The following is a 12345-nucleotide window of genomic DNA, read 5'->3' on the forward strand; positions in this document are numbered from 1 at the left end:
TTCTCGGCGGAGCCCGTTTTCAAAGTCACGATAATACCGTCGCCTCCCCTCTCCTTCACCCTCCCAATCACTGAAAAACCGACCCTCTCGTCCCAGCTGTAACCACGACGGCGCATGCCTGGAAAGGAAGCCTCTGGGATGGAGAGAGAACGGAGGCAAGGTGACATCACATGCCTTCCCTCTCCCGCGCCGTCTCGATCCCCCTCACTCCCCCCCTCTTCTCCCCTCCGAACCACTGCTTCCCCTACCGACCCTCCCCTTCTTTGTGCTTCTCGGACTATAAACACAAGGCTCTCGGCCGGCCGCTCAAGCATTAGTCCGCCAGAGGTGTGAGGGCGTGCACGAACCGACCTGCGTCCTATTCGAACCGAGTTTTTCTCCCCCTGCCGACATCTCTGGAATTTGTATTCGAGGCTTTGGTGTGAAGATTTGTGGTCGAACTTGCTTCAAGAGTTTCCCCACACCCTTCCTTCCCTCTGCCCCACTTGAGAGAGTTGCCCCTGCTCCTCCCCCGTGGTTTTTCTGTTTTCTCGATCGCACTCCCCGAGTGACTGGGACTTGTTTACTACAGTGTGGGTCCTTCGTTTCGTGGTGGAGTTTCACATGAAGATGGCGTCGAGTGCAGGGCTGCGGTGCCTTTTCTCTTTGCTCACCACCTGCTTCTTCCTGGGGAGCTTCCTGGGTGGCGTGGGCGGATCCGCCATTCCCATGTGGGAATTCTTAAGCAGGAGTGAAAAGGTGAGACACCACCATCCGTTCTTTCATTGATCTTCAACGGCATATCTTGTGTTTCATTCTCCCGGGTCCCGAACCAGGGGCTTTGCCTCCATAGGGAGATAGAGATTTGTATGAAGTTTGTTATTGCAGGTATCCTTCCCTTCCTGGTATGCGTGCTTACTTAATTTCAGTGCTCGACATTAGGTAATACTCTTTTTGATCGGATTCGTGCATAAACTACTCCATATTTCTTAGGAAATTATAATAATGATGGGAGTGGCGGAGAATTTTCGTGACGGTATTATGTGCATTTTTGCAGGTGGTGTTTAGAGGTTTATTTTCCTTAGAACTCGGATATTTCTGTGTATGCCGTTGCCTTTGTATCGATGTATGACCTCCCGAGGTAACAGTTCCATAACTATGTCCATTCTCAGAGGGATTATCCGTGCGGACGCTATGTTTTTAAAAAAATTCATTCGGGAGTCGTTATCGGAAAAAATCGCAATCCAAACTAGTTTAATGGATGATTTCAACACTCAAGATTGGTTTGTCAGTTATTATCTTGTCACTTTACTGTTATCTTACACAAAAGAATAAGGGAATCCTTTTTTGCTTGGTGGTGTAGTCGTTCACCTGAAAGCACTCAACTACGCTCATCCCATTCCCCCCCCCCCCCATTTGCCGTGGTCTTTGCGAGCGCCGAACCTAGCTCATAAAATGCACGAAGCCCTCCTCCCTCTTCTCTGCGGTCGGAAGAACGTCAAACAAGCGCCAAGTGCCCGTCCCAGCCGCCCCACTATCGCAGCCAATGGAAGCGACTTGCAGTTTCCACATGAAAAACAGTTCTCCAGCGTTCGGGGTGTGTATTTGCAGAGCCCAGTGGGACAAAAGGAAGACGCGTTTTGTTTTGTTTGAGAGCTATCGTCCATGACGACACAAAGTTGGTAAACACGACATCCCCATTTCATCTGTGTACACTGCCATGACTCTTCGCTCCAGCGCGCTCCTCCGCTTTATATTTGGATGTCGTTTATTACCTGGGGCGGCGTCTTTTATAAATAAACATGGGAAACTTTCAAAGATGCCCGTCCTACTTTTACAATCCGTTATTCCCATTTGAAACAGATCATCGTAAGACCGACACGCATATACGAATTTGGAATTTAAAAAATCCATAATGGGGTGTGCATAGAACAAATTGGGGCTTATTCTTATGCTGAAAATATCTATAGAAGAGTAAATAGTAATATGATTCTGTACAGCGACCATATGTGTATTGGGCGTTAATAAACTTATGATTCAGCGGTCTCTAAAAGACAACGAAACAGATCCGCGGACAATGATTCTCATGACTTCGCAAAACACTTGGAAGTACTTGCTAACACGAGAGGTACTCGTTTGCCTTGGTTAGTTACACATATTAGCCTTGTAGTCATGAAATAAGTAGAGCACCAGGAAATATCAATGTTATTGTTCCGTGTATTGAGCTACATTAACAATGGGTTTGTGACATCTCCCTGACCTTGACTTCATTCAAGAAAGTATAGACACGGTTTATTCATGCTGTTTGGAATTGACCTCCATCTGTCACATTTACATAATGTAATATTAATTAGTACATATTAAATTAAGGGTCAAAGGCTTTTTATCAAAACTATTTAATTTCTCAGATTGCCCTCATTCCCTGATGATGAGAATATTTAAAAATCGAGGAGAATTTGAAAGGAATTGACATTTAAACTGTAAGATCAATTCTCTAAAAAGGCTCATTGCAATTATATTAATATTTACCATTGCCGTTGTGAAATTCAGCCACATCGACACTGACTGTTGTCGCAAAGTACCATTTATTTATCACGTGCCTTAAATGACTTTGTACTATTTCAACTCTTGTACTTAAAAAAATATATAATAGCTGTATTGCCTGTTCTCCTTTTTTCCGTTTCGTTGGTAGGGTATTGGGCAATCTATGACATCTTCCTCTTTTGAAAGAAAGTGGTTGAAGGTAGTGTTTCCTTATAGTTGAACATCTGAACTCATAGGACATTAGTTACCTTTACAAAAAGGTTAGATATTCTTTCGCATTGTCATCATAGCGCAAACCATTTTGAATTAATTGCCGAAATCCATTTCCTAAAACGTGGTAAGTCACAGAATGCCCTTTGACATGATTTTGAAATAAAATTAAATTTGAGCTCTTCTTTAAATAAATTTTAATTTCTGACACTGATATCCTATTATTAGTTCATTTGAAATATGTTCAATGCCATCAAAACACTTGTTTCAAAGCAAGAAGAAATAGGCGACATTTATAGGAGATGAAAGTTCGCCCATTATTCTATATTCATTGTAGAAATAGTCAACATGAGTAACGGCCTATACATACGATCGAACTGACTATGTGCGGCATTCTATGACGTCAAATGCTTCCTACTACTTAATTAATAATGAAAAATGACTCTAATGTAAAAATTAATTATTTATTAACCGATCTGTATCAGGTTGATTTTGGCTGCCACATTTTAATCCCCTGCGACTAGAATGGAAAGGGATATTGATTGGGTCCCTAAGTTTGAATGGTTTTACGAGATTCCTATACTCCATAGTTGAAGATAAATCACAATGCTGCTGATGCCATCAAAGAAAGATGGACTTTGAAAACCTAAGATCGATTGTGTTAAGAAATGATTAAATGGAATTCTTCCGGTGTCTTTTTGTTATATTCGCGAAGATATGTTTCTCTTACGGTATTATGCTGGTATTAAGAAGATCATGAGCCAGAGAACATGTCAGAACAGGGACCGAAACTAACTGACATTCAGCCATTCATGTGCAGTGACATTTAGACTAATTTGGACTAAAGTGCTCGCATTCTTAACTACTGGATGACGACAAAAGCTTTACTATTAATTGTATGGACAGCCTTAAAATATCATAAGCAAATGGCATCTCACGGCTCAGAGAAACATAAGAGGAAAACTATCTTTGGTTCGCATGATGTCATCGTTTCACATGAGCTTCAGCAATTTTTCCTCCCACCACTAAAGAGGTCTCCTTGCCAAAATGTTTCGTCACGTCCTCTGCCCCGAAGACTTTTTTTTAAATTTTATTTAGTGACCTTATATTTTTTATAAATTCTCCTGGGTGAATCATCGAGTCTTCCACCTCGTGAATTCAAAGAGCGATTATCATAAACGTTCCCTCGACCGAAACAACGCGCCAAGTTTTTGCTCGCGCGGGATATTATTTTCCCCGTTAGTGGTTAACATGCCTTTCAAGTAGTATTCTCAGCTTTGTTCGTGCTACGGAAAACCGTTCTTTTGAAGAATACTAATGCTACACGCTAATGCTATGATACGTGTTCATTGCCAAATGTACCGCTCGATCGACGGGTTATGCCCTTTCCCATATTTACATGTTGATCATTCCAAAAATTTACTCTGGATAGTAAACTAGCCTACGGCAGAGTAGAAACTAGTTTACCGTCGAGTGATTAAAAATAAAATTTGACGGAATTTCCAATAATTTTTTTAAAACAAGATTGCTACCCTAATCTATACCCTTAATAAGGGAAAACAAAAAGTATATTTTACCTATATAGTTAGAAAAAGTTGATTAACTATCAGCTCCAGTTAAAAACGCACCAAGAAAAATCGATTTTAACTCCTCTGCAAAGATCAAGATATTGGTTTAATGTAAATTTAAAAAGTTGTAACTACTGAAATTATGTATGGTTTAATTACTACTGAGAATTCAATCTTTTAAACTATATCGCTCTTATTTTGTCACTTAGTACGAGTCGCCTCCTTCGTCATGGTAACGCTGCAAAAGTTTCTCACGGCATTCCAATCGACGTTGTTTGTTCTCGTCTGTGAGACGGCGTGGTACCCATCGTGCACAGGATTTTACGGTATCCCAATTGTTCGATAATGACGCTGACACGTTCCTTAGATATCCAAATATGGTCTGCGATACGCTTTTGAGTGATTCGCTGGTCATTTTGAATCAAATCCAGTGATCGGACGTCCGCTACGTGTTTCATCAACAATTATGGCGTTTCCAGTCCAGCAACCACGAAATTTTACTACCCATCGATATAAAGTAGACCTATCAACAGTATCGTCACCATAAACAGCCTTTAAACGACGATGAATTTCAGTAGGAGTCACTTTTTCAGCAGTTAAAAATTCGATAACAGCACGCTATTTAACTCGTGTTGACATAGCACTAGAACACGTTTCCATACTTCCGCTTCTCAAAATACACTGGAAGAATGTAACAACCTGAAACCTGCTTATGCGTGTTGAGGGGAATGTTACTTCCACATGCCACCAGAAATGTTTATGAAGGTCATTTTGTTTGTGGTCTACAAGCATGTGTGCATTATTTTTCAGCCTAACCTCGTACAATATTTTTTTCACGGCTAATAATTTATTTTTTATCTTTTTCTGTGGAATCAACAAAATTGCAGATGCCTTCTATTATTGGCCGCGGCTTTGTCGTTCAGGCTTTTATTTTTTCGCGAATCAGATGGCGTTTTCACACGCCATGCCGCTGATGCAGCCACTGTGGGGGGAAGGGTGGTGATGGCGTGCCACGCACACGTCCTCGTTCTTCTAATCGCAGAGGACGCAAATTTTCACTCCTGATCAGCGAAGGATTAAAAAATTCATTTATATATATGTATAGTAAAAAGCGTCCGTTTCGAATTGGGAGCGCGACCCTAATCAGCGATGTCTCCAACTCACCGTTACCAAGGACGCCGAGGAAGGACTATGGCGGTGAGAGAGGGAAGGGAGAGAAGTGTGGAGGGGAGGGGGATGACGGCGATGGGTTGACGGAGGGTGAGGGCGTGTACGTATTACGTCGCGGGCGAGGGACCCGCACCGGAGGGCCGAGAAAGAGATAAAAGTGGAGTGAAACCTTGCAAATAATAAAATACGTGCATGTATGTATACTCACGGTCATTTGGAAGTGGCGAGGTGTATCGTATGGCGAGGACGGTATCTGTCTTGGCATTAAACAAGAGAAGGAAGGAAGTTCGAGATGAAATACTAAGGCGGGTCTCTCCCTCCCTCATTCATTTTTTCGCGACCCCGTTTTCTGGTGATCCGAGATATCCGTGACTTACCTCCCTGCCGTGGATTCCGGACCTGTTGCAAACGTGCCCTCGCAAGACTTCTTGAATAATCGCGACCGGTCGGCGAAGTTCAGGAGCGACACCAAGGCTTCGTCGGAAGGGATCGGGTTTTCGACAATGTCGCGGATCGCCATTCGTGAATGCCAATTACCACCATTTTCAAATTTGAGAGGACATTTAATGGCTAGATGAAGAAGGCAATCGTATCTGAACAAAGCATGGTTCAATATACGGGATGTACTGAGAGTAAATCCTCTTTTCATTTCAATAAGGACGTATAAGCATTATAATGTCCTCCGCGGAGCACATTTTACGCCGTTCGTGATTATGTGAGCCGACGGAACAAAAGTCTATTTTAAATTCAACAGTACTTGTTCAAAAGGTGATTTTTGTACATTCGTATGTTTCATTTTCTCCTTGAAAATGTATCACACCGAGTTCCTTACAATGTGCCAATTTCTAGTTGTGGTATATGCTCAATCGGATTAATTTCTATGAATTAAGTTAATCATGCACTACCTCAGGATAGAGTCCTTTTTTATGTACCCATCCCTCAAAATTATTGACACTAATTAATTGATAATTAAAGTCATTCTATGGTTAGTGTTTCTTATTACAATGCCAGGCACAATATATCAAATAAACATATATCTTGAATTGATTTTTTTTTAATTTACCTAACTCAACGGTTTTTGCTGTTGAAAGTTCATTGTTTTGGCGGTAGAGAGAGTTACTACGCAGGGGTATTTTTGAAGTTAATTGATTTTTACTTCATAGATAAAAATATTATTTCCTCGCCATCCGCTTGACGATTCCCTCGCTTGCCAAACCTAGAGAAAGTGGATTTGGTCACCATCCTCCGTCACCTGGAGATTAGGTATTTTAGGGTGCTCGCGTCATTATTTCATGCTTTTATTTCAATTAATTTCAAATTGGCAATGCTGGAGGCAGTGGATTAAGGGAAAACCTCTGGCAATGACATCGCAGTGGCAAAAAACAGTGGTGTCGCTGTGAAGTTCCTGTAGTCAAATCATTCGCTGTTAGATTTTGACGCCTGTCAAACTTGTCTCGAATGTCGATAGTCGAGGATGGAACTCGTATCGATTTTGGGCGGGTGAAATTCACACTTTTAGAGTATTGGGGGGGCGGTAAGCTCCTCCCACCCTGCCACCAGCTGTTACTCAGTAAATCCTGGCTACTAAGGGATGGCATCCCTTGGAGTTTAGATTAGGCTGCCTAAATGCATCTCTCGGCTGGTAATATAGCCCTCAACCCACCTGGCTGTCACTCTTTCTCGAACCTAAGGATTCTAGAGTCTATGGAAAGTCTAGAATCATGTTGATGGCTAAATCACTCACTCCCTATATTTGAATTCCTTTAACTTCTTACTAGTTAACCTAACCTCTTTTATGTGTAATGCACATTTCACTTTATAAACAGAAATCATTTTATTTACTTTTCAAAATAGATTTCCAAAATATACTAACCACATTATCTGCTTAGTTGCAAAAAATATTTTCCATTCCATAGATAATTGTTGATGCCTTGTAGTTTTTAAATTTTATATTTACGTTATATTAATATCCATACCTACCGTGATATTATTAGATAAACTAATTTTTTAAAATATTTAAAATCTCAACATTTCTATTATTTGTTGACGGATATTATTTGCTTTGATTTTGAAATCCGGGATTCAGTACGTCTGGGAGATTATTTCGTATGCAATGAGAACGGTGGAATTCCTGTCGAACCTCCAATTGAATCTCCGAGGCGGTGTATCTACCACCAATAAAAAATAAACATTGAGGTTTGAGGCGCTTGCCAATTTTGTGGGGTGTACCCAATATGTGAACATATTTATTATGAATTACGTTTCCTAGTAATGCCATCGGAATTTGCATGCCCGTAAGCCATGGCCATTGCTGCCTTGCCATGAACACTGCTGCGCGAAGGTGTGATACCTTCGATATCAGGAATGACCTTAGCGACCTCCCCCCCTCCCATCCCAAAACGATTAGCCTGGTCTTCCCAAGGCAATAAATCGGTAACCGAAATGAACGGGAATTCCGATTGATGTGCGTGAAACATGAAGGCATCCAGCGACCTTTGTTAGCAACTCTGCCACTTAGGGGATCTCACCTCCATTGGTGATTCCCAATTCATTTCATCTCAGGGTTTCCCACCCCTCCCCCAATGCACGACACCTAATTGATTGCATAGCCTTCTCACCGTTCTCTTTTTCCCTTGGGGGGACAAGGGCGCGCGAAAGGTTTCCTTGTGAGAACACTGTTATCCCCTCTTCCACTTGGTTTTCAACTGTCGTGATCTTCCTTGTGCTAAGTTACTCCTATTTACTGTGATCTCACATATATTTTACATATATATATATATATATATAAATGTGCGTATACGTGACTATATATATACATGAAAGAGTACACGTGTACATATATATATATATATATATATATATATATATATATATATATATATATATATATATATATATGAGTATATTATTATATTGGTGCGAAACTTGGACAGTGAGGGCAAAGGCTCGGCTTGAAGCAATGGAAATTTGGATTTGGAGAAGGATCACAAGAAAAAAAGGGACGGACAAGAAAAGCAACACTGAATTATTGAGAGAATTTGAAGAGGAAAGGAATTTAATAAAAGGGATGGAGAAAAGGAAAATTAAATTTGTTAGACATATACTCAGACCTGAAAAATATAATGGAGGGGAAAATAATAGGTAAATAAGGAAGAGGAAGGCCAAGAAGGAAACTTATAGATTATATAAACAGTACTATGGGAGTGGAAAAATAAAATAATGGACTGAAAAGAACCGAGACGGAGAGAGACCAATGCCTGCAAGGACAAGGCTCCGCCTTCAGAAGATGATATATATATATATAGAGATATATATATATATACACACATATATAAATATATTTTAACCATAAACGTATAAATGGTATGTGTATAAATATATATATGTATATATTATATATATATTTATTTATATATATTTATATATATAGCGATTGTACTGAAAAACTCAAACGAGCGGCACAATAATGGGCTGGCACAATATAACACAAATAGAATAGAATAGCAACATTTAAAAGGACACTCACACGGTAAATTGTTCGAGCTTTCGGCCCTCTCCGAGGCCTTCTTGTCTCATTTGAAGAAGGCCTCTGAGAGGGCCGAAAGCTCGAACAATTTACCGTGTGAGTGTCCTTTTAAATGTTGCTATTCAATTCTATTTGTGTTATATTGTGTCAGCCCATTATATATATAAACCATAAACACAGTAGTCAACAGTTAGGTCAGTTTGGTAGTTGATGGTAGGTAGATGGTGATGGTTAACCCAGTACTAAGTCCAACAGAGTGTGAAATTCGCACGTCAGGGAATATTCGCACATATTTGAATAGCCACAGGATAACTGAATATTAGTTAGTCCAATCCCCAACCCTGAGGCATTATATAGTGGCACGTTTACCTAATGTTACGTAATGTAAACTTTCACGTTTACAAAATCTTTGGCTCCAAGTAGATAGTGTTGTCATTCTGGTTTGCTGGTTAATTCCACCTGCGTCATCACAACGGTTCCAAAGTCAATATAAATAGCTCAAAAAGGTCAAGCCTTATATTTCAGCAGGATTTCTAGCTTAAATCTAGTCATCACATATGAACAATTCAGGCTACAGAAAATATATTTTTGATCAAGTTACTTGGATTAATTAAGATCCAATACGCATAATTCAGACTGATATTTCTGTGATAAATTTTCAATGGCTTATGCTATAGGACCTCTGATGTAATTTACGTGTATGGCTGATACGGTTTGTAGAAAAAGTATCGAGAAACATTTCGGGGGAAAAAATACGGGTTTATTTCAGATTTTGCTGTAATGTCTCAAAGTTCTTCAAAGTACATCACTTGAGCGTTGGTACACTTTTGCCATCGGCTTTTCCACGAATCGAAGACTCCCTGGTAGAGGGATTCTGGAAGGTCCTTAAGGGTATGCGTGTACAAGCTTAGGATACCATTTGGGTGGTGTTTACGTCTTTACGTATTTCATGGCATGAGCCAATTCCACATTCCAACGTCATCAGCGACTTCTCTGATTGTTATTCGACTATCATTATTCCCACGTCACATATCATAACCATTTCTTAACACTTTTTCCACGTTTTCCTCGGTTGTTGATGTGCTGGGGCGTTCGTCATCTTCCACGTCTTGACGGCCACCTTGGAAACGCTTATAATACCACTCGTAACCTCTTTTTTTACTCATAGCAGATACAATATAGGCCTTTTTTTAACATTTCACACACTTCGTTTTATTTTTTACGCCAAATTTGATACAAATTCTTTGATCCCTTTTTTTCAACAAACGAAAATCGCCGAGCTCATAAAAAAACACGTCTAACCTTAGCGGCGGATGCCACAGACAAAGTATAAACAATGAACAAAGATGAAAATTTTATCATACTTTAGGGGCATGCATGCCAACAAAATAACAAAAATCTTGGCAATCGGACTCTCCAAACCCGCGAAATTTAAAAAATTCCCGTTATTTTCTGAACATGTCTCGTAGAGCTGACTTCAGTGGTATTGTTTTGACATTATATGGTCACCAGACTTTCACAAAAGCGCAGTCACAAATGCGGCTTGATACACTTTGGCTTTGTCCGTTGGCAACACTACTTTAGGCTGAACAATGCTTGGCAAAGAATTTTTGCAGCTAATTCCAGTAAGCATGCCAACAGGTGGCAAAGCCGGCAACCCACCGTCAGCAAGTGACAAAATTCTTATGCGCTGAAATCACGATTAGCAGCTGTGATTCATAAATAAAAAGCACTTTTTTCACTTGGGATAGAACTATAACTTAATCTCCTGTGGATCAAAAGTTTATAAAATAAAATTTAACGCTGAAAAATCAAAGTGCAAGGGATAAGGCATAGTCAAGTCTAACATGGTTCGTTTTTCCAATAAAATCACTGCAGAATAGAAAATGATGGGTATCATTCTTGGTTTTTTTCACTATACCGAAGATCTGATATAAGACCGTGAAGCGGGACTCTTGGGTTGGGAAATGTTGTTCTTGAGAACCTGATTCGTACACATTTAAGCCTCACTTTTTAATCATGGAAGATATTTTAATGGCATCTACTATTAGAATTCTGGCTAATAATAAATAGTTCTGTGGGAGATAATTTCCTTATTTAAAGTTCAACAAATTGTTTCCTTGTTTTTTTATAAACGAAATAATAAAATATCTCATTCTCTATATCCTATTCTGTATATCCAATTCGTCTATTAAATGCGTGTGTACTTCAAATTTTGCCCATAAATGGAATATTAATCAGTTGAGTGAAAGAGGCGACCCATTAAAAAAAAATTAACTTACATCCAAAGGAGGAGTTGTATTACTTACTAGAGAATTACATTTTTTGTAAGTTCAGTATGCTCCAGTTCTGCCACATTACGCCTGATTTTACTCAATGCGAAAAATTAATCGGTTTAATTTCAATCATGTACTAATTTCTGTAAAGTTCTTCAACCTCTAATCATACTGAACGTAAGATATGGAACAATTTTGACATAGAAGACTTCAGTAAAACTGTCTCATTTTTTCACTTCAGTTTTATCTTGACGTGTGAGGTGCGGTGTGGTTAACAAATCATACAGGATACCAGGGTTGTGAATCATCGGAAGGTACGAGGGTCATCCGGAAAGTAGTACCCGTTCGTGAAATAAAGACACAAAAGTAAATATTAACAAACATAAAAAATTTTATTTGAAAGAGGATACTTTAAACTACTTCTCAACATAATCTCCAAGCAAATTAAGGCATTTGTCATAACGTGTGACAAGTTTCTGTATTCCTGCTGCATAGTCCTTCGCCGCCAGCTCATTGAGATACGCGAGGGACCCATCTTGCACAAATTTTTGCATAATGCAGATGGTGTTTAACAATTTCATGAACAATTGTTCGAGAAACATTGGGAAAATGCTCACAGATGTCATCAATTGTGACGCGCCGATCGTTCCTCACGAATTCGTCAACTGAGCTCACCAGTTGGTCTGTAATGACAGACGGTCTCCCCGAACGCTCATCGTCGTGTGTGTTCCCCCTCCCCATGTTGAAGTTGCGACACCACCGCCGAACAGACGACTCGTCCATTACATTGTCTCCATACACCTCCTTTAATTGGCGATGAATATCACATGGGCGAACGTTTCTTGCATTGAGGAATTTAATCACTGCCCTCACTTCACAACTGGCGGCGTTCTCAATTTTTTTAAACATTGTAAACAATCACAGAAACAACACAGGCAATGCTAGCGTCACGCAACTTGGCTCAGAGAAGGGAGACAAGCCACTGAAGCTATCTGACCTCGTCCAGCGGCTACTCGCGTCGTCAGCACTTCATGCGGCACGAACGGGTACTACTTTCCGGATGACCCTCGTA

The 12345-nt window shown here is 40.0% G+C and overlaps 1 protein-coding gene across 1 annotated transcript in view; it reads left to right on the forward strand.

The window, feature by feature from the left end:
• The first annotated feature begins 314 nt into the window (after positions 1–314).
• Reg-5 (Rhythmically expressed gene 5) overlaps positions 315–12345 on the forward strand; it is an 82371-nt gene continuing 70340 nt past the window's right edge. Inside the window, exon 1 of the mRNA XM_071593632.1 lies at positions 315–738. Within this exon, the coding sequence (XP_071449733.1) occupies positions 604–738 (135 nt within the window). The 5' untranslated portion in view covers positions 315–603. The remainder of the gene's footprint in view (positions 739–12345) is intronic.

The sequence above is a fragment of the Hetaerina americana genome, unplaced genomic scaffold (assembly GCF_022747635.1).
Source record: "Hetaerina americana unplaced genomic scaffold, ioHetAmer1.1.p SCAF_6, whole genome shotgun sequence".
Lineage (NCBI taxonomy): Eukaryota > Metazoa > Arthropoda > Insecta > Odonata > Calopterygidae > Hetaerina > Hetaerina americana.